The sequence below is a fragment of the Falco peregrinus genome, chromosome 12 (assembly GCF_023634155.1).
Source record: "Falco peregrinus isolate bFalPer1 chromosome 12, bFalPer1.pri, whole genome shotgun sequence".
NCBI lineage: Eukaryota > Metazoa > Chordata > Aves > Falconiformes > Falconidae > Falco > Falco peregrinus.
Genome location: NC_073732.1, coordinates 27,832,537 through 27,855,238, shown reverse-complemented (window position 1 = coordinate 27,855,238; position 22,702 = coordinate 27,832,537). Strand labels below are relative to the sequence as shown.

General features: G+C 39.3%; 1 protein-coding gene across 1 annotated transcript in view; it reads left to right on the top strand.

The window, feature by feature from the left end:
- Positions 1–568: 568 nt before the first annotated feature.
- Positions 569–22,702, top strand: part of RSRC1 (arginine and serine rich coiled-coil 1) — a 167,609-nt gene continuing 145,475 nt past the window's right edge. The window contains exons 1-3 of the mRNA XM_055817206.1: positions 569–696; positions 8,072–8,266; positions 10,754–10,879. Coding sequence (XP_055673181.1) covers positions 8,079–8,266; positions 10,754–10,879 — 314 coding nt within the window. The 5' untranslated portion in view covers positions 569–696; positions 8,072–8,078. The remainder of the gene's footprint in view (positions 697–8,071; positions 8,267–10,753; positions 10,880–22,702) is intronic.

Below are 22,702 nucleotides of genomic sequence, written 5' to 3'. Positions count from 1 at the left end.
GGCGGGGAGCGCGTGCTCGGAAACTCGCGTTAAACTAACCAAATCCGCCCAAAGACAGCGCTAAGTGTAACGGTTATCAACGCGTTCCCTCGCGTTTCTCGCGGTCGCCCGGCGGAGGCTGAGCTCGGCCCGGGGCACGCTCACCCCGCGCCGGGGGCTCGTCCGGCCCCGTCGCGCTGCCCACGCCGCGGGGGGAACGGCCCCTTCGGCCACGGGGGCGGCCGTCGGGGCCAGGAAGCACCGACCCTCGTTAGTCACTTCGTGCTGAAACGAGGAAGCCCCCGCGCCGCCGTCCCGCGCCTCGCCCCGCCGCGCAGCCCGTCACCCACGGGGGAGGCGGACGGCGGCGTGCTACGGCAACGTGCCGGTAAGTCGTTGTGGCTTGTCACCGCGCTGCCCCCGGTGTGGAGCAGCGCGACGTGGGCGGCTGCAGCCACCCGCGGGCAGACCAGGACCGGCCCTGCGCCCCTCGCTGCCCATCACGCGTGGGGGGCTCGCCCCGCCGGGGCGGCGAGCGCGCTACATCGATTCCTCGGCGCTCGGCGGCGCTGCCTGGCCGCCTGGATGAGCTCGGCGCTGGCTTGCTGCTGCCTGCCCGCCGCCCAGGAAGGCGCTGAGCTCAAACCGGCAGCCGCGGCCCGCCGCCGCCGCCTGCGCTCCCGCGGCCCGGCCCAGCCTGACTGCTCCGCCGCTCAGGTAACGTGGTGGGGCCGGGCGGCGAGCCCACCCCCGGCAGGGGTACGGCAGTGCGCCGCGGGCCATCGCCGCGGGGGCTGGGCGGGCCCTGCGGCCTGCTGCTCTCTGCCCAGGGCCGCACGGGACCCCGTTGTGGCCCAGGGCCGGCGTCAGGGTCGGGGGTGGGAACGGCGGCGTGGGGCCGCGCCGGCCTGGGCCTGCCCGGTGTGGCCGTGCCGAGCCGCGGCCTGGCCTCCCGGGGCTGCGGCGGAGCCCCAGGGCGGGCTCCCGGCGGGCTGCGGGGCTTGGCCGACGGGTCCTGCGGCCTCAGGCCTGCACAGACTGCGGGCCCCCCCCGGCCGTGGGGGCTGCGCCGGGGAGGGACGCGGCTGCCCGGTGCCGTGGGGGGCTGCGGGTAAGGCTCGGCGGCCAGTAGCCGGCCGGGGAGCCCAGCCGGGCCCGGGGCTCCAGACTCCGTTCGGGTTTCCTGGTGGAGACGGGCAGGAGCCCTGGGAGCTGCTCTCTTCCCCGGCTTTTCCAGTTTCTGTTTCATCTAGCAGCGCCCAGCTGGCGTGAGTGGGGAGCACACAGTATCTGTGATGGATGTTACTGTCCCTGGCATCAGCCCTTGGAATTCACTTTATATTTTGATTCATAAGATAAGAGGGAATCATTCGTGTATAATCTTATTTTCCCACCTCTTGTCTGTGAAAGCATGGGTAAAGAAGGTGTGTGATTGGGTTTTTCTGCACCTGATGCACTGCTCCTAGCAGCAGTCATTTTCCTTGTATATTTCAGCCAAATGTAGCTAGTGCTGCTCCCCCCTCTGCAATGAAGGAAACATTTTTTGAACAGTTTATGTGTTCTAATGATTTTGGACAAAATCTAGACATGTTGTTTCATGTTGAGCATGATCCTGTACCCCCTGAGGGAGGAAGGTATTTAGAACTTGATTAAAAAAAAACAAACAAACAAAACCCAAAAGCTGCATTGTAAAGTTCAGATAAATGTAGCTGATCTGTAAGCGTGTTCTGAAAGTTGGTTACTTAGAAGAAATGCTGATTAATTGATGCCCTTAGTGAATTTGGGTTGATCTAAAATAGGAATGTTTTTTAGTTCTCACTGCATTCAGATTCAGAAAATTATGTGGTGGAAGGCCAGTTTGTAGAATTAAGAATTATTGAGCAAAAGGTGGCTTGTAGAGGCGGTCTCTTAGTTAGGTGAGCATCATACTAGAGTTTGAGATCTGCATTCCATCCTCTGCTGTTGGTGTCCTGGATGCACGTGCATTGTCTCCTTGAGCCTAGTTTTCCCCACACTTTGAAATCTAAAGATTTGAAGCTGAATTAAGGACTGTTGTTATTATAAATAAAGTGTTCATTCATGGTTTTGCGTTCAGGCAGACTTTCTTCCAAGTTAAATTTTACTGATTTTGAAAAATACTGTTAATGTAATCATCAAAGGGGACATCTGTTATGTGATCAGGAAACAGTGTTCTGCTGTGTTTGGTGTGTGTGGATTCTGGTGTCTAGGGGAGAGATTGTAAGTAAGTAACAGTTCCTGTGATTCTTTGATCTGTGGACTTTTCTTCTGATGTAACCAGTTATGGTAGCTTGGTCACTGCGATTTCCTGTAGTGATCTGGAAACTTGGCTAAGGGAAAGAGGCACCATTGAATAAGTATGTAAGAATCAAGGGTGATGATTCAGGTTGGTGCCCTTATAAGAACGGCCACCATATTGTCCTTTCTAAACAAATCCCTTCCTCTACTGAGAGCGGTTTTTCTGAATTGGAGAGCAGGGGCAGTTTCCACTTAACTACAAGCTTGGTTGAGGTAGATACAAAGGCACTCATTGATCTGTATGCACCCAGATTGACTGACTTCTGCCCTCTGCCTGTTTGTGGTTTCCCTTCTTTGGGGAGCAGGGCTGCCATTAGTAACACTGCAACTCTTACTAGTGAGCATGTTTGTTGAGGACTTAGTATAAATTTTACTTCCATTAGCCTTATTTCCTGGCTGAAGCTCAAGTAGCATCTCATCCTGACTTGTTGATTCTCTCCTGTAGATGGACTCGCACAGTTCAGCAGGAAAGAAGGGGATTCTGAGATGGTTGCGGTATATTTTCCATCAACACCCTTCTAAATGGTTATAATTTCTTAAAGGATCTTGTTTGTAGAGATGCTACATAAACAGAGCAGGTGGTTAGTGATTATTGCAAGCCTGTTATAATCAAAGCCTCTTGGTAACTAACAAACCTAAATAATTTGGATTTGATATTTAACAAATGTGGAGGTTATTTTGTTGTCATCACTTCTGGCTGATTATGGTAACTGAAGATTGTATTGTTTAATTGGATGCTGTGCTCAAGATGTAGTCTGCTGCAGTAATGTTTGCTGGATAACAGCCTCTGATTAAAACCAACCAAAGGATGTTATTTTCTTACAACCTACAGTAAATACAGTAATAGTTTGAAACTCATGTTTGAAAAATCAGGTATTGTATGCTGGAAAGAATTCCTCAACATCCCTGAAATATTGATCTGACCTTGTTCAATCTTGAGTGTATGCTTCTTACCACATTTTAAAGTATACCTTACTCTTTTGGAATAGATTTTCCAGGGAAGTCTGTCAGTTTCCTATGCCATCTATGTTTTCTTTACATTTTTAAATGCAGGGTGGGAGGTTACTTAGCTGTTCACAGGTGAACTTGATAGCACTGTTTATAATTTTGCCAAATACAAATAGTTGGTTTGAAATTTTTGATGTTGGTTTGTCTTGGAAAAACACCTGTGTGAAAGTATGTACTTTGTTTTCATTTCAGCCAGTGTTGCAGCATCAGTTTTCAGAAAGACTTAAATGAAAATTACCTATTAAAAAAACAAAGGCCTGCAGACCTGTCTTTTAGATCCTCCAGCATGCCTGTGCTCTGGAATGAGGACTTAAAATTTATCAGGCCCAGCTGTTAGTCATTCTACTGAAAGGCTGCTCAATTTCACACAAACTGCAAGTGTTCAGAATGTTGAAGCTCATGGACGTTCACTAGAACCGTCAAAAATAATTAAGTAGCCAATTAATTTGATGATTATATGTTCCAGTTCAGGCTTCAGCATGAGTTTTCATGTAGCTACTGTGGATTTTTGTATCTTGAAACAGCACCTTCTGAATTCTCAGTGTTTCTTTGCTGTTTGACCGGAATAGTTTGATCTAAATTCAGAGTGGGTGAGGGAATATGCTGAGTGGTTGAGGATCACGTGGGGGAAGGTTGGGGCTGGGTGGTGGAAGAGAATGAGCCTCACTGATGCGATGGGCAGGAGTCTGTGTTCCCATGAGCTCCTGAGATGTAAGCCAGGTTCTAGGTTCATCTGAAATCGTTAATTTGCTGCTGGTGCTTGTTAAGGCACTTTTCCTTCCTCCTCCTCCTAGTATTGCTCTATAGTCAGGATAAAAGCCTCCTGAGTCTTGCCAGGCATTGGAAGCTATATCTTCCACAGTGCCTGCACATAAAGAGGGGTTGGTAGAAGCATGTCTCCTATTGCCAGTACCTATGGCTTAATGCTTCTGCCTAAGCTGTAAGGGTAAAGAGCCCTGAAAATGGGACACCCCATAGCTATAAGGCCAAACTGTGCTTACATCACTGTTAACTCTCTGGCACAAGTCTTTGTGGTGGATCTGTAGCCTTTGTATGGAAACAGGTAGGAAAACCCCATGAGATTCAGCACATGATACTGTGGAATGGCTCTCATTTTTTTTTCTGTTTGTCTTTCCTTCCTTCCCTCGTCGTTTTGCTAAATAAGGTTCCCTGAGTGATCTTAGTTTTCCTCTGCAATCTGTAGGTGCTATTTTACAGTCCTGTGTGTGGAAATCTTGTATGGACTGCTGCTGACTCACCAGAACAACTCTTCCATCCATCAGGCTTCTGCTGGTGTGATCAATCAGTGCTGGCAATCCCTTTTCCCAGGTCTCTTCAGGGATATGGAGGGAGTAGGCAGTAGTTAGGAAGAATACTGACCTGTTACAGGTCTTGATGTTGACTGCTCTCAAGTGCTGTGTTTATATGAGGTGTCCTTGCAGGAAAATGTGTGTCATGTACTGAAGGGATGTTCTTAAAGACCCCAGTGAAAGGTAGTGCCTGTCAAAGTTGTCTGTCGCCTGTGTACTTCCAAGGTATCCTCGTAGGAGAGGGCTACTAGGACTCAGCTGCAAAAATTGTTCCAGGATCAACAGTCTGTTTCTGGCAACCTCTTTTCCAGTGGAAACTCTGCAACGGGCAGGGCATCAGTCACCCATGCGCCCTTGTCCTGTAGCTCTTGTCCAGTAAACCCAGTGCTCTTGGAGCTCCTGAGGCTCAAGTACGTGCACATATGCTGTAGGGCTTGTCCTGTAACAGAGAAGGGCCATGGCATGCAGTTCTTCTTTGGTCCTGAAGACACAAAATTGTGATTTACATAGTATGTTTCACTAGTTTTGTGTGCTGCTTGATCCAGTTAAATGTGCAAATGGAGAAGAAAGCTGATGGCAAAAAAAAAAAGAGGAAGTTAAACAACAGGCGATACATACATTGAAGTGTAGTGTTCTGGTTCGTAATGATACCCACATCAAGTGGCAAGTATCTCAGCAGAAAAGTTTTTTCTGCTCTTTCTCTCGTCTTTTTTGTTAATCTTGCTGTCATGAGCTGTGGTCTGTCAGCTTTTAACTTTAAAATCTGTGCATTGTAGTTTCATCTTTCTGGGCAGTTCTACTTAACGTTAAGTTTGAGATTCAGGTTCATGTTCGTTTGAAGATTGTTCTATCAGTATATATTTGAAGACCCTTATTTTACTGTTCAATAACTGTTATACCTTGGAGCTCTGTAAATCTTTTATTACAAAGGGGGGGAAAAAATAAAATGACTGCACAAGATGGTGTGTTGATATAAATTGGCATTCCTCTGCAGAATTGTAAGTTAAAGTCATAGTTCCTTGAATCAGGTAAAATAGTCTGTAAAGTACTGCCTCTCTCTTTCAAAATCTCTTTGGAATAACTTTAATAAGATGGCAGAAATAACTTCATTTTAAAAAAAATAATCTCTTGCATAGCAGTTCATCCTCCTAAAATTTTGTTGGTTTAGGTGCATAGAGATTTGCTGTTTTAGGTTGAATATTTAAAAAATGCTTTGTTTAGATTGTAGGCTGAAGGACCAGTTCTACAGTGCTGAAAATGGGAACTACTGAGAAGTGAAGTAAATATATAGAGGGATTTACTGCAGCAAAGCTTAGTAATGGCTAATTTGTAGGCACTCCTGGCTGCAGGAGCGGAACTGATTGCTCAGAGTTGCCTGCCGAAGAGCTGTCTGCAATCCACAGAGATTTGGCTACATAGGAATGAGTTTACGTAGCTATTGTTTTGATTGTGGCAGTGAGTGAACTCTAGTGAACATAAAGGAAAATCCAGATACTTAAGGGACTGTCTTGTATTTTGCATTAAACAACTGTTGGGTAAAATATGGAAACTCTCCTTGAAGTAGATGCTAGGTCCAAGAACTTGGCACGTTCCAGGAAGATGGCCCTTTGGCTCTTGGCTGGTGCTTGCTGCAGCGTCCTTGCCTGTGCTCCAGGACTCTGGCAGTCCTTGGGACGAGCTTCAGCAGCGTGGAAGGAACACGTCTCAGTTTGACAAGCAAACCTACCTCTCTGACATAGTCTTCAAATTGTGTCAAACACAGCATTGTCTGTATATTTATTGTACTTTGAATGTAGCTACCTGAAAGGCTCCCTTGGGGAAGTTGGTCATGGCGCATGGACTTTGCAAGTCCCACACCTGCCTGGGAGCTTAGATACAGGGCTGTAGCCAGTATGATTGCATGCAAAACAGTTTGAGCTGCCTTGGGAACTTGAGGATGAAAAAGTAAGTTTTAAGATACTTTTTCTATGGAACTAAACGCGTGTTGTTGTTTTTTTACTCTCAATAGTGTATTTTGACTGAAAGGCCTTGCGTAATCAAGACTTGTATTTGCGTGTAAACATTTTGTGAATTTAAGCATAAACATACTTAATGGTGAATTTCTCTCCTGTTTTCAGTCTCTACCCTGGACATTAGGATCAGCTGCCTAGGTGATAAAAGGTGTGAGGAAGGGCAAAAGTTTGTATGCAGAAAATGAACCAAGTTCAACCTGTTTATGCTGGAAACACAAGGACCTGGAATATTTCAGTGTGGGTTAAAGACAGGTGATATTGTGGGAAAACCTATCCGTGATATAAAATATATCTGTGATCTAATTGTTGATAGGAATGTTAAAGGATTACGACTTCTTGTTTTCCCAGTGCAGAAGTAGGTAGGGAGCAACTTTGTTGCTGGGAAGAGGGGTTGTTACTAACCGTTAGCTGAAGAGTGTGAGAAGAGAGGTGTTGAAGTCTTGGGTGGATGGGGCTGTTACTGCTGGGACATAAAAATAGTTTTAAAACTTTATGCACTTCTTACAGCCTGGATAGTCAAGAAATATAGCAGTTCTTTAATTGTGAAGCAAGGAAACTGATCTCTTGGGAGTTGCAAATGAAGATGATATTCTCTGCAACAATTAATAAATGGTGGGGCTCCCCACACCCATATTTGGTGTTTTTCTTTTTTTTCTCAAATCTGTTATCAAAGTCTGTAAACTTTGTCCAAGTAAGCACAGTGGCAATCGAGAAACATTTCTGGAATTTAGTATTTATAGGTCTGATTTTATAATAAAGGTCTAAACTGAGAACCAAACTCTAGCTTAAATTAATATAAAAATAATTTCCTTGAATTTTCTTGACAATTTTAATTATGACAAATAGGACAAAGATGTACATTATTTTAATTGCACAACCTAAAAATGTGCAAAGTGAGTCACATCAGTAGCTGATAGTCTGCATTCTATTGATTGTGTAAGTATTATGGATCTTAATTTATAATTGTAAATTTGACATGTTAAAGATGCTGTACTAGTAATTGCATAGCATCTTTAAAGTGAAATACCAGATGTTAGAAGTATCTTATATGTTACTTCCCACATTTCTGAAAAAATTAACATCTAAGGCAAAAATAAAAATGTGTTCTGATGTAGAAATTACTTCATCAGTGCATTTATCTATTTAAATGGTTGTGAAAATTTGCAACAAATAGTTGATACCATAATAAATTATTTCAACTTTCCTGACAGTGTAAATGTCAAGGTACTTGGTAACGTGAATTTGCTGATGTCTTGTGTTAAAATCTTGATTTTTATTTTTGCATGAAAACAAAATTTTCTGTCCACCTGATGACTTTCCAAATGGTATAGATATATTTGTTTATATACGAGCAGACACTATGTATTTTATTATGTGTATATATATATAACAGCATAATGTAGATCTGGGACTTCCTTACAGTTTAGAATTTTTGTTTTTACATAGTTTAAAAATGGGACGTCGTTCCTCGGACACAGAAGAAGAAAACAGAAGCAGAAGGAAAAAGAAACACCGCAGGCGTTCATCTTCAAGTAGCTCCTCAGACAGCAGAACATACAGCCGTAAAAAGTCTGGAAGGAAATCAAGGTCAAGGTCACGGTCTCGAGATCTCCAGTCTCGTTCACATTCTTATGAGAAAAGGTGCATTTGTAGTAATTTACTGTTTGTTGCAGTTGTTTGCAGATAGAGCTCTTCCATATTATGGTAGAAAGCTATAAGTGTTTGAATCCAGTGGGTAGTCAATTCTAGGTTGGAATTTTATAGCAAAGTTTGCTCTGAATTTTGGAAGATGTGGCAATATTTTCACTTACATTTAAAGGAAAAAAACCAAAACTACACCACCACCAAAAAACCCAAACCACTTTTCCTCCTCCGTGAATACAAAACCAGTGTATGTGCAGATCCAAAGGTAACTTCCTTATTAAAACAGACAAAACCCATCCAATTAAGCTAACTTTTTCTTGCTCCTCCTCCTAAAAATATTCCAAATTTGTTGTTTTTGGAAATATAATAGTTCATACGTTGTTACCTGTTTGTGAAGTAGTTTCATTCCACTAGTTATAGACTATTCTTCGTTACTTTTTTTCTGTTGTAATAAACCAAGTGGGTCTTTCCAGAACACAAGATTGACTTTCTCAATTGAAAGGCTTAGGGTAATTTTTTTTTTTTTTTTTTCCCTTGACCTAACACTCCTTCACCAGAGGCCTCTTTCGGTACCTGACCGTTTTAGATCAGGTACGCTATCTTGGTTGTCTCTGCCTGACTTGCAGTGATCCTGGAGTCAGGCTGAACAGGTGGTGGTTTGTTTATTAGTAAGCGGAGCTGGAAAATACTCATGTGTAGCTGCCTTGTAAATATATTAGAAACTGCTCCTGACAACCCTTTCTTTAGTTGGCAGAAGAGTGTGTCAACAAGGGGCAAGTTGGCTGGTTGTGGGGGGTTTCTTATTTGTTTACTTCCATCCCCCCTTTCTTCTGTTCCTTCTTAGCATCTACATACAGCCCTTAGGGGACACAACAAGATAACATGGGCTTCGATGCCAACAATATGCTGATGACATGCAGCTTTATGAATCTCTTTAGTCCAGTGCAGGCATGGCTATCTCACAGATAAAAACAGAGCTTGAAGGGAGATTAGAGTCTGGACGAAGCCCAGTTGACTTATATTGAATCCAGAAAAGACGAAAGTGTCTGCTTTTAGGATCTGGCTGGCACCTTTGCTTTGCCCTTAGTTTAGGGCATTTGCTCCTGGCAGTTAAGTCACTGTTACATGCTGGGGTCCTGCTGGATTTATCCCTGACCCTTAAGAATCAAAAGCAGCAGCCTCTAAGATTACTGTTCTTCATCTTTGTTTAGCAGGAACATTGCATTCCTTTTTCAGATGAAGACCTGTTCTTTAGTAGTTAACCTATATATATCTTTTTCCAGTTTGGACTACTGCAGTGCTACTTGTACGTAGTGCAGCACCTTTCCCTTATGCTGGGTAAGCACGTATCACGTTGGCTGCATCCCTGAATTACAGAAGTGTTTCTGTGTGGTGTTACATTTTAATATGAATCAAACATAATAAAGGCCAAAAATATGGAGCTTCTCGTAAGGATTTGAATTGATATTTAGTTAGCTGTTAGGCAGATGGAGATAGAGAGGAAATCTTAAGATTAAGACTTAAGGAGGGAAGGTATCCCTCCCCCCAGTTTTGGGATTAGTTGGTTTAATTTATGTATTTAGTGTCTATTCATTCACCTTTCTCCTTTGTGCATAAAAATCTATTCTTTGACTAAATGAAACGGGAAGGTTGGGTGGGAGAGGAAGAGGAAGATACCTTTCTGGCTCCTGACTGAACTCAGGAGGAAACTTCCAAGCTCAAATGGAATGAATTAACACTGATTATTGGATTACTAATAGTACTAAAAAAGAAAAGGAGGGGGGGGCAAAGATCTGTCAGCATTGGAGCAGAACAAAGATTGTGTGTTACAAACACTGAGATAAGAAATCTGTAAGGTTATATATACACACCTGAAATATTTTTAGGTCTGTGTACTTTAAATACATTTTAATGTCTACATTTTAATATCTACATTTTATGTGGGTACATAGTATGACTAGAAATAATTGTATAGAGTAGCAATGCAGAAGTTAGCATGTTATGAATTTCATTTTTTAGTGCTGGAGTTGTAGTCCTCTATCCCATATGGTGTAAATCCTGCTGAGAACGTAGGTTTTAAATGTTTCTTCAACCTTAGATTTGGCTAAGAGGCAGAGAGTTCCAACGAGCAGGTCATGGGACTAAACACCATTGAGAACTGGGCTGTGTTCCTGGCTTTGCCCTTGAAGTGTTGCATGATGCTAGGCAAATTGGTTAACTTCTGTTTCTCTGTCTACCCTTTTTCTGTCCTGGGATTTATATTTTGGAATATAAGCTGTTTAAGATGGACATTGCCCACATGTATGTGAATTATTTATTACAGTGTAATAGTGGTATTTGAAGCTTCTACAGCATAATAAAAATAAAGACAGGTTTGTATGTCCCCTTTAGAGTAAAGTGTTAGGGGTTTTGTTCCTGGTTTTCTTTGTTTGTTTTTGTTTTTTTTAGGAGCAGTAGTGTACTAATAGTATGGTTTTGTTTTAGACGCAGACACAGATCGAGCAGTAGTTCTTCGTATGGTTCCAGAAGAAAACGCAGTCGTAGCCGATCAAGGGGCAGAGGCAAATCCTACAAGTCTCAAAGATCGAGATCAAAAAGTAGGACAAGAAGGTAAGACTATTTTCTAGGAAAAATAATTATTATTTCTAACATAAAAACCATTACTTTAAAATCTCCATGTAGTTACTGAATTTGTAATATACTAGAAATAATGGTTGCAAGTGATTGTCTAAACAATGCCATTTGAAACTCTTCCTAATTTGAAATCTCAGTGCAGTGCTTTTGATGTACTGAATGTTTAAATTACACTGGTGGAGCAGTTGGGTTTGAAGATAAGTTAGATATTTTGCGTCTGACCAAGTGCAAAAAACGTTATTAAAGTCACCTTGGTTTAACTGTAATTGTCTGAAAACTTGTGAAGTTTTTTTGATTACTGATTTCCATAACTCCCATGCACAACATTGGCTCCCTGAAGATCAGACTAAACTGTTATTTTCTTATCTCATCTGTATTTCCCTCGGAAAGAGATGAGTATTTAGTTATGCAAATTTTTCTTAATATTTAAAGATATCTATGGTGCTGAAAGTTTTCATAAACTTTAGATTGTGACAGATTAATATTTTCAATAATAAACATAATTTAAATCTTAATCAGATGTTGCAAATTGTATTATAAAACCTGCTTCATGCTTTTGTAATTAAAAGAAGCTCAGTTCTGGTGTGTGTGTATTTTTCAATTGAAAAGTTTAAATAAAGTGTATCCCTGGGTATCGGAATTACTGTTAGCATTTTCTGTTGAATTTAAATTAATTATTGAGTACATCAGGCAGATCAAAGCTTGTATGGTATGTGTTTACAGATCTTCAGCCAGATAATTTTGTGTACCTGCACTAAGAATTTAGTAAAACATGTTATTTTTGTAGACCAAATCAGTAGAGCTGTTGCCTCTCAATGTTGAAAAATTGTTGTTGAAAGATGTGAATGTTTCAGTTTCTCTTATTTGTATTGTCTCATGACTTATTCACAGCTGTTCATTATAATAGTTGCCTGGACACTTATTGCTATAGTGTCTTTGTAGTAGCAATTTGGTTATTTAAACTGTCTGATCTCTCCGTGAGTATACTTGCCATCTGAGCTGTAGACTCCTGATAAGCTGCTGCGCTGTGTGTAGAAATACTCCTGTAAATACCTACTGTTTTGCTAGCAAAATCAGTTTAAAAACAATAGAATATCAAAAGAATAAGGTGAAAATGAAGGTGTTTTTCAGTGTGTCAGTTACTCAGCATTAGGAAATATGTAACTTGTTAAAGATCTGTTTTTATTGTAACAAGTATAAATTGCAGATCTCATTAGACATAGTCTAATTGTCATTTTTACCAAGGGGTTTACTGATGTTAATTGTCATTACAATATATGGAAATTATGCACCTAAAAACTTCAAAAACATGACCAATGTTTGTTTCAATTTGTGCTGCAAAATGCTGTGTCTAAAATATTTTAACGTATAAAAGATGCTAGCTTTTCAGCACTATAGCTATGAAGGTATAGCTGCATGTCGCTTTAAATTATGTTACTATTCACAGGCATGGTTCTTCAGGGAAAATATTTAGAAATAACATCCTAAAATGTAACAGAATAGGTTTTTAGCATGTTAAAAGCATAAACCTAAAACCAACAGGATGGACTGAATCGTTTACTGTAATTTTTTCTAAGTCTGCTCTCTGCTGTAATGTTACATGGCGAAGCCATCGATTAGTCATATTTCTGGAGAAGAGTTAAACAGGTTGCTGAAAGCTGCTTTCTGGAGGCCTGTGTTTTCCCTGTTAACTTGGAGGTGGTTGCAGCAATGCCACATAGCTCCTTTCTTTGCTATCTCAAAATCTCTCGTGCACTCGATCGAAGGTATGAGCAGCTTTCCTAAGAGGACTGAATATGTTATGCTTCTTCAGGCTGGGAAAGAGATTGTGGGAGAAGAGGGAATATGATGGAGAGGTATAAAAAGAAAATAAAAATGAATAGTGTGAGAAGATGATTTAAGGAATGAGTGTTTCCTGTCTCCTCCAGTGTAAGACCTGGGCAGCAGGCATGAAGTGAAGTCAGCTGGTGGCAGATCCTGGCCTAACAAAAGGAGGTGGTTCTTGCGTATCACATAATTAAGCTGTGGAAGCCCTTGCTGTTGGAGGTTGTGGGCAACAGAAGTTGAAATTAATTAAAAAAGCAGTCAGACAAGAAAAATCCGTTCAGCACTGTTAAATGTAAAGAGACAATATTTGTCTTAGGAAACGTATGTATTTGTAGCGCTGAAGGGGAATTTTCATAAGAATTTGGCATCTGTAATTCATTAATTTTTTTGCTTGGGGTGCGGCAGCTTATTTTCATATGACTTCTAAAGGTAAGTGCTGAAGAAAACACATATGTAAACTAGCTAATAAAATGATCAGAAGTAATTGGACAGCCACCTTGTATTAGTGTAGTAAAGAGTGTGTTGTTACCCACTGAAGTATTCTTGTTAATCTCCAACTTCTGAATTGCCAGTGGCAGGGAGTAAAATTTACTGACCCACCTGAAAAGCAGCAATATGAGATACAGCAGTAAAGTGATGATAATCTCTGCACTACTCGTATGTGGACCATTACAGTTGTACCTTCCCAGTACCACCTTTAGGACTTGAGCAACTGTGATTTCTTGCCCCTCTGCCCCAAGGGAATGGGACTGGCATGAGAAAACTAGTTTGATATTGAAAGTTAACATCTGGTATCTTTAAATCACTGGATTTGTTTTTGGTGTAAGTCATGCAGATGGCACGAATTCTGTATTTTTATATAGTGTCTTTTCTCCCCACAGTCCCCCATCAGATTAAGATACGTTGTTTTTCAAGGTGGTGAAAATGTTGGTAAAAGTATATGTGACTGCAGTGTAATTTTTTTTAATACTTCTTTAACATAGGTGTTTTATTTCGATGAATGATTTGCAGATCTCACACTATGTAAAATACTGAAATACAAGTTTTAATTTGAAAAGTTAGATTTTCATAATGACATGTTCTAAAAATACTTTGAGTAGGTATTGTTTGTAAGCTAAAGCAATTCTTTTTTAAAAAAAACTTTATTTTGGAAGATAAGAAAACTTGTGCATATTATAACTATTTTATTTTAGATGCATTTTTTTAGAGTCAAAAAAGTGGGGCTTCCTAGTAATACTATAAATTTAAAGCTGTCCTACAGCAAGATAGTACAATGCAAATAAGACTTAATAAGATCACAAACTGAATTTCAGCAAAACAACCAAGATTTACATTAAATTAGGAATTTTAAAACCGATTTAGTTTGTTTTACTGAGCATTTGCTTAATAACATTTTGCCTTCTTGCAATCTTTTTAAAGACAATAATTCGTCTGTGAAATGCAGGCACATCCTCAGTAGAAAAATTGAAAGCAACAGCTCACTTTCTGAAACCACACATATAGTGATATAAAGAAATATTTCAGCTCTACGAAATTTAATAAATCATCCCATTTCCTAATTTGATCATATTAGATGCTGATGTGGAAGAAGCATTTCAAATACCATCTCATTAATATACATCAGTCTGGGGAATAGAATGGAATACTTATGCAGAGATGTCACAGTTACTGTTTCTTAGTTTACTAAGTGGAACAGGTTGATGTGATACTGGGTGCTATTTGTCAATGTCTTGCTAAAATGGTTTGGGTCGAGTTATGGAGTCCAGAAAGACGGCGGCTGATAAATCAAAAGTGGATTGAGTGGACAGGAGGCAGTGATTGATACTGTGACAGGATATGAAGAAAGGAATCTTGATACAAGCATGCATGATATTGAATATGAGAAGGAAAATGGCCCTGGAGTATGGATATTATTCAAGGAAATGAGAATAATAATATAATCTTGAAATTATTGCTGGGTGAAGATTAGGATAGTTCTTATTAGAATATTATGCTTCTCTGGAATGGAGAAACTCGGATTTCATATAATTTCTATGTGGATAGAGTCTTGTTAATATTTTTAGAGTTTTCGCTTCAATTGTTCTGCAAGTTAATTGTATATGGAAATACTTCCTCTGCATCAGAACATGTAACACAAATCTTTTAATTCATGTAGCTTTAAATAGAAGTAACCAAAATATGTTAACCTTTATTCCTTGATTTCATACAATTCTGTGATTATAGAGTGTTTAACTATAATTGCCTTTAAATATGCAAGTTTGTTTTTATTGTCTGCCAAGTGTTTTTTGGCTTTTTCTTTGTTAAACTGAAAACTGCTGCCTTGAAATATCTTTAAGACAGTTCAACTTAGACTGACACAATAACAGCTAGTACATCTATCTATACATATCAAAGGAGAGAAAATATTGTGTGTAAAGTGATCCTGTTTGTGGAATTGATGCCTTTGGACTTGTCAGTGAAGGAAGCATTTGATCAGTGTGGTTTTTTTACCCCAGTTTGTGTGTGTGTGTGGGGTACATGGATACAATGATATTTCTTTATCATTCTTCCAGTCTAATTGATTTAATATTGAAATGCAATATTATTGCAGTCCAGTGGCAGCATGGCCTACTTCTTATGGGTGCCTTTGGAATAGACTTGTTTTTTGGTATGAAAAAGCAGCTTGTTGACTGAAGTTGCCATTATCCTAGCACTGTAAACGAGAATTAGCTTACATTCAACCCTCATAGCTTGCCAGAATTCTTTGTCTTTAGCACTTACAGTTTGTAATATTTAAAAATAGAGTCCTGTAGTCATGCAGAGAAGTGCAATGTGAAAGGGGTCGTGAAATAAATAATAGTAAACCCCCACTAATTTCTTTAAAATAGGACTGTGTTGGTATACATACTGAATAGGCAGGTTCACAGATTTAGTGATCTCTAAAGGCAGTGTAATTTGCATTACCTGGTTCATGATAGAGTGATGATGGAATTACAAGAAAAGAATTCCCCACCACCCCTTTCTAGATGAATTTTCAACGCTGCTGCTTCAAACACAAATACAACACTAGACAACGCTTACCCTGAAGTTGGAGATTCTTGCCATTGGGTTTGATCTGTTCTCAAAAAAGGTCATAGCTTCATTCAGACATTTATTCGTGGTTGGGGAAAGCTGTAAATCCTTGCTATGTATCAGTTGTTTACCTGTGTTCTTTGTAGCATGCAACTGTATAGGGAAGATCTTAAGGTTTTTGTGGGTTTCAGTTTTTAGTACTGGCAAGTGTCAATCATCTTTTGCCCGAGGGTTGGTTTTTTTTGGTCTTTGAGAATTTTCTTTTTTAGTATCTTCTTAACAATACAACCATTGCTAGGAAATATTTTGGTGAAGAGTTGATATTGCACAGTCAAATGTTGTTTGTAATACTGTCTATATCTTTGAAAAGTCTTATCACTGAATGCTTTTGTATTTGCATTACTTGAAATGCTGAATAGGAATGGTTTGATCTGCAGTTAGTCTCTTTTTTTCATGCATCATATTATTTTACTGTGGTAGTATTAATGTGTTAGAGTCTTTCCAAATAAACACCCTGGCCTGTCAGATCTTACAGCCGATAGCAAGTGTTGGATCGAGACACAATCTGTACTAACTTGTGTTCAAAACTTGCTTTTAGTTACAGGCTGTATCTGGCCATTCTGATTAGCCCACACTAATGGATTGCTTCTAATAGATTACAATGTAGAGTTTTAATTATAAAGAATTTCAGGAAGAATTTTTTTGAACAGCATTGGCCTGAAAAGAAAATAAAGGCTCTTAGGAGAGAGGAAGATAAAAGGGACGCACGTTTTGTTAGCAGCAATATCTAGTAGAAGAGTTAATGGCAGAAAAACAAAGAACAAAATTGTGAGTGGCCTTGCAAATTAGACTGAGAGTTTATGGGGGAACGAGAGGAGGTAGAGGAGAGATTAATTTAAAAAAAAAAAGGGGGGAAAGGAGAATGGAATGGCTCAAGTAATGAGCAAAGATCATCACACAAATAAGATGAATTACAGTTGTATGGACTTGGAAGACTGATTTTTTTTTTTTTTCTAAGAATGTTGTGAAGAAAGACTAAATTGAAATGTGATGCAGATGTATGGATTGAAGTTGAAGTTGGTTTCAGTTGAAGAGTAGAGGTCTTGCATACAGGAGTAAGCATTAACATAGGTGATGTTAGCTGTTCTGGGGGAAAGGAAGGGCTTGGGGAAGAAAGTGGAGGTTTTCTGAATTGACCGTCCTGCAGACATCAGGCAATGTGAGTGTTATGGTCTGATGGGAAGGAGATGGAAGGAATTAGGAAGTGTCGTCTGAGTAACAATAGCAGTACTGGCTTGGAGCAATCTGGGGGAGAGGGTACAAACATGGCTCGTTCTGTGTATCTGCTGTAAAAAACCCAAGAAATGACAGGATAATTGTGAAGAACAAGGTTGGACACATATTTTCAGACAGTATTGAAAAGGTGTCTTAATCTATAAAAATGCTTTGGAAATACCTCCTATGGAAATGGATCCAAGAATTTTCCAAAGAGAAGCAGTTGAAAGTTCTATAAGGAATCAAGCAATGCTATTTAATCAGAATATTTATTTTGAAATGTTTCATTACTTCTGGTTGTTCTTGTTTTTGGTTTGTTGTTTTTTTTTGCCTGGTAATAGCTACTGGAATTATTATTCTTTTAAAGTTTTGATCTGCTGCCTAGGATATTTTTTCTTCTGTCCTTGCTGCACAAATTAATGCACTTACATGCAACTAGCTGTACAGACCCACATAATTATGTAGGGAATCAATGTAAATATTCCATGTTTGTCTCTCTTCCTACTGGTGGGGAGGGGGAAGTTTGGAGTCCATGATCCATTAGAATGTATGTTTAATTAAGATATTGTATTTCCTTCCTTAAATTTGAAATAAACGCTTGGGGCAGGGAAGAACTGGTTGAAATTCAGATTGCTGAGTTTGCTTATGTGATCTTGAGTTGTTCTGTGGATGGTAATGTCGGATTATACTCTTCCCCCCCCCCCCCCAGTAAATCAAAACCTGCAGGTTTTTATCTAGGATTTTGCTGCATTACAGGTTATACCACCAATAGTTCCTAAAAACATTTTTGAGCTAAAGTAACTGACTTTTTTGGAAATGAACTTAACAGTTTGTCTACATGACTATACTGGAAAAAATACAGAGGTGAAACAGTAGCACTGAAGATATCCTAGAGCAATAACCCACCAACGAGCACAGTACTGAGATCTAATTGACCACTTTGGGAAATTAAACTTCATAAGGCAACGCCAAGGGCCCTTAAGTTATCAATAAGGCCAGATAGCTGCTAGTGACAGTTGCTTTGATGCCTTTCATTGGTAAAAGAGGGGGGAAAAAGAAAAGCCTTAAAGACAAAAATGCATAAGTGTTGTTCATTTAGAGCTAAGTATCAAGTCTAATTACATGTAAACTTTTTTTTTTCTAAGGCAGTCCCGGTGTTATGGACACAATGTATTTTAAGTACAGCTTCTTATTTTTCTAAAAACTTTTATTTCTCCCTTTAGGAAAGGGTATATTTGCAGGTTGGTGGTTTTTTTTAATGATTCAGTTTTCTGTTTGGGAAAAGATACTCAAGAAGACAAGAAGAAGAATATGATTTCCCCTTAGTGGAGAATTGGCTTTTTGATTTTGATGTGTCTACATTCTAAACTACTATGTATTTTGATTTTTTTTTTTTTTTTTTTTTTTTACATCCTCTTTTTCTCTGTTACCAAAGCTCTGGCCATGAAATAAAATCTGTTATTTTTTGCTGCAGAGCTCATGTTTGTAGAGGCAGCTATGCAAACCAACATACAGCAGCTGTCTTAAAGATGCATTGGTAATATAAGACCTTCATTGTTTGATATGTAAATTGCTACTTTTTCTAGCGTTAATTTCTAGAATGTGATTATCACAAAGTGAAACGCGAAGTTGTAAATTTGGTAGAAACATTTTGCTGTTGTTTATTCCCATCTTTCATTCTTTCTGGTTCTAGTAATGTATAACAGTAACAGAATCTAGTTTAAAAAGATGCAGGAAAAAACGATGTATTTGTGCTGAAAAAAGTGTTTTACTACTGTTTTCCATGAGACTCATCAGAATGTAAAGAGCCCTAGCAAGAGTGACGGTTGCTCTGTGGAATACAAGCGAAATATCCCATGTATTTCAAAAATTTGAGTTTTGTTGAATGTACCTAAACCAACTTTGCTGGAGTTGTGTGTACCAGTGTTAAAAGTACATGTACAACACTAATTTGGCTTCCCTCTTCGTAACAGTTGTAATGATGGAGTACTGTTTCTTCCACAGAGTCCTTGCCGTGTTTACGTATTTATAGATTGGTTACCATAGTCCTCCTCAGTTGTCTTTGTATATTAGTCTTACGTTATTTTATTCTACTTACGTGAGGGGCAGTTGTAACAAGGCTGTTCTTTTAACCAGGCACCTTGGATCAGGGGTCAGCAACATATGGAGTCTGCTGTGCCTGATGCTATGCTTTTTGCAAACTAGAGGTTAAATATGTTGCTAGAAATAGATCAGGAGAAATTAATACTATTTATAAGTAATAAGACATTCATCGGTAATATCTTGTCTCTGTTGCTGAAAGCTGGTCTGGAACTTTGTGGGAGCCAGGACCTGGGGACCACTGCCTTTCTTACTATTTTTCTCAAGGTATGATGGCTCTCTGCTCCTAGCTGTGCTGCAGAATCCATCTTTGTGGCAAAGGCTGTAGTTGCTGACTTGTGGTTTAGAGGATTTTTGTTGTCTTGTTTTTTAGAGATGATAATTCTTCTGTATAAATTGGCATACAAGCCCTGGAATTCTTTGTTCACTGTTTTTGTCCCAGAGTTCAGCTGAAGTCACTGCTCCATGGCAGGGCGTTGCTGTCTTTGTGAGTAGAACAGTAGCGGCTGCGGGCAGCAGTTTTGGTACCGTTGTACAAACACATTTGAGCCCATATAAATCAATTGTGTTTCAAGATCCAGATGGGCAGCTGCCAGTTTTTGTTGATACTATGACCAGAGTGTGCTTTGGGGGTGAGTCCAGATTAAGCTGATTAAAGCTGGGGTACTGTGACGCTTTCCTGACTGTCCTTTCGTCCTTTAGTGCCTGTTCTTCTCCCACATCTCTGCTTTGGGATGGTTCGGTGTGCTGCTCCGTCTGAAAGCTCGCTTGTGCTCTCTTCTAGCAAGGCGCAAGAGAAGAGGGTGAGGTGCCCACGTATGGAGGCTGTGGCCTGGGGAAAAAAGGGTCGAGCATGGGTCATTCAAGTTGAGATCAGGTGGGAGGCGATTTGAAAGCTAGAATAAGGCACTGCAAACGGGGAATGTTGCCAGTTTCCAAGGCAAGACACTGGGTCTCCCAGAAATGCAAGAGTATGTACAGATGATAATGTTTCATCTGGGCCTAATATAGGTTTATTGGTATAAAGCTTTGGCCCTATAGGAGACAATGGCAAACCTGCACTTGACTTCAGTGATTCCAGATTTTACTGAGGTGTGATGTTACAGGAGGAAAAGATTGCCAAAAAAATTTATTTCAGGCATATGTAAAGCCTTTGTCCTTTTACTGTTAAAATAGTGTTTAAGTAACTATCTGAGCACAATCCTTTCTGTTAAATATGTGATCACATAAGGAAAAAATGTGAGAATTTCTATTTGTTTTTGCATAGTATAGCTGGGGAGAGATGTATTTCAATATAATGCATATTTAAAAAAGTTAAAATCTAGGAAAAGATAGGTTAATATTTATACCTTAATACTAACTGTAACCTAAATATTGTGATTATACTTTTGTAGATTTTTTTTAATTTTAAATCGTTACATTTTCTGCCAATTCTTATATGTATACCTCCAAAATACTGTGAAACATATGCTTTCAATATGGAGTTTCCTTATCCGTAAATATTATTTTAAGATATTCTTCAGTTGCAGTTCTTGTAGGATCATATCAGCTCCTAGTAAGGCAAACTGAAAAACTGTCATTGACTTCAAAGAGTTATGTTATGCTCAGCTTGAATAACGGTTGTTGTTTTTTTTAATTCTGTAACCCTGATTTATATCCTAGAAATAAAGGCAAGGGCAGCAGTATGTTTTGTTTAAATTATGTGTGTATTGTTAGATATCTAGCTTTCTTCTATAGTTTTTGCTTCTCTTATATGGAAACGTGCAGGGGTAAGCTAAATTGTAATAGAATTTAAATTAATCTGTGGCATAGCACTGAAAATCTGTTACCAGTCTATATCAAAAAGATATGCTAAAAGTTTTCCTGTTAAAGCTCTAAGCTTCTTGATTGGAGAATGAGTAAAAAAAAAAAAAAAAAAATCCTCTTGCTATTTTTCTACTATATAGTCTTCTTGAAGTTCTTCCAAATTAGATTTTAAATGCCAATTAGGAGGTTGAATATACTAAAATAAAAGCAAATACAACCAAAATGGCCTCACCTTATGGCTAGTTAGGCTTTTTTTCTCAAAAGCAGAACCTTTGCTCTGAGCGTGGCTTTGAGAAAGATATTCAGCTTAATGAACACATTAATTAGAACCATAACTATTTATAAGATAATTAGAAACGAAGCACGGTAAACTGGGCTTTTCCTGCAATTAATGGAGGATTAATTACTGGAGGTAATGAAGTGGATTTTTAAATGCATTAAGGTGAAGTACAGAGATGTGCAAGGCTTTGTGATAGTTGCATAATTATTCCAGGCTGTTTGAGCATAGCTCATATGAGATCGCTAATAAGCATCATTGCATCATTATGTATGCACTTAAAAAGACTTACCACCAAAATGACTGCCTAATTATTTCTAATTGGCAGTAGTCTGTGTAGTCATTGAGCTGTTTGTAGCCATTTTAAGGTTCATTTAACTATCCTTGGGGCCATGTGATAGATGGAAAAAAGCTTCAACTACATGCTGGCCTTGGCTGGCGCCGTTAATCAATTTTGGTGGGCTTCAGTTTGAAATGCATTTGCTCATGCAGAGGTCAAAACCTGAAGTAGTCCAAGCAAAGTTTTGCTTTTTGAAGCCACTTGACTGTATTCATTAGCAATTAGTAAAATAATTGTGTCTGTCACTATATTTGGATTTCCATATGACTTGGTATTCTTTCATCACTGTCCCTTCTTATAGCATATTAGCTTCACTGGAAACCAAATATTCTTCCAACAGACCCTTTTAGCAACTTCAGTGTAGTGGCATATGTTCCGATATACTACCTTTCTTCATTCATTTGTTAGCTTAAACAGTGCAGTACATTTCAACACAATCATCTAATTTGCTCCCGATTGATTGCTGAGTGAAAGTTTCTACCCAAGGACAACATTTTAGGGCTTTTAAGGGTATCTCTGAGGGATTAGTCATTAAGCATTAAGAGAGGAAGCAAGTAGTAGTCAAATCGAATCCTGACGTTTACCAGAGTTTTGTAGTTAGGGGCATCTATTTCCAAGATGTTGACAGCTATGTATATTCAAGGACATCTTCTGGCAGAAGAAAGCTGTCCAATAATCACACTTGCTTAGAAACTTATTCTTAGATGAACGTTAGTGCAGCGGTTCTCTCAATAATTACATTAGAAATGTTGCGACTTATCATTTGAAAATGACCTTTTTGAGATGATATAATTAGTATGTACTTATTTTATCTTACTATGTCAGATTTAATGTGACATCCCATTAGGTAAGCGTCTGTGGAAGTTTTCAAGTGGGTGCGTTGTCCTGTTGAACATAATCATAACCATCTGTGGGATGTTGTCAGCGTACATAAGCCATTCATATAGCTTAAGAAAACACTGGTGAGCAAATTGTAGGCTAATAAAATAAAGGTCAGCTTTGCCATTTTTACTACAAAAAATGTGGTTCTAGTAATTTAATATTAAAACGTAAGTTAAAAACATTGTTCAAATTATGATTAAAGTGTAAGATTGAAAATAGTTCCTAATTTTTAAAAAGCAAA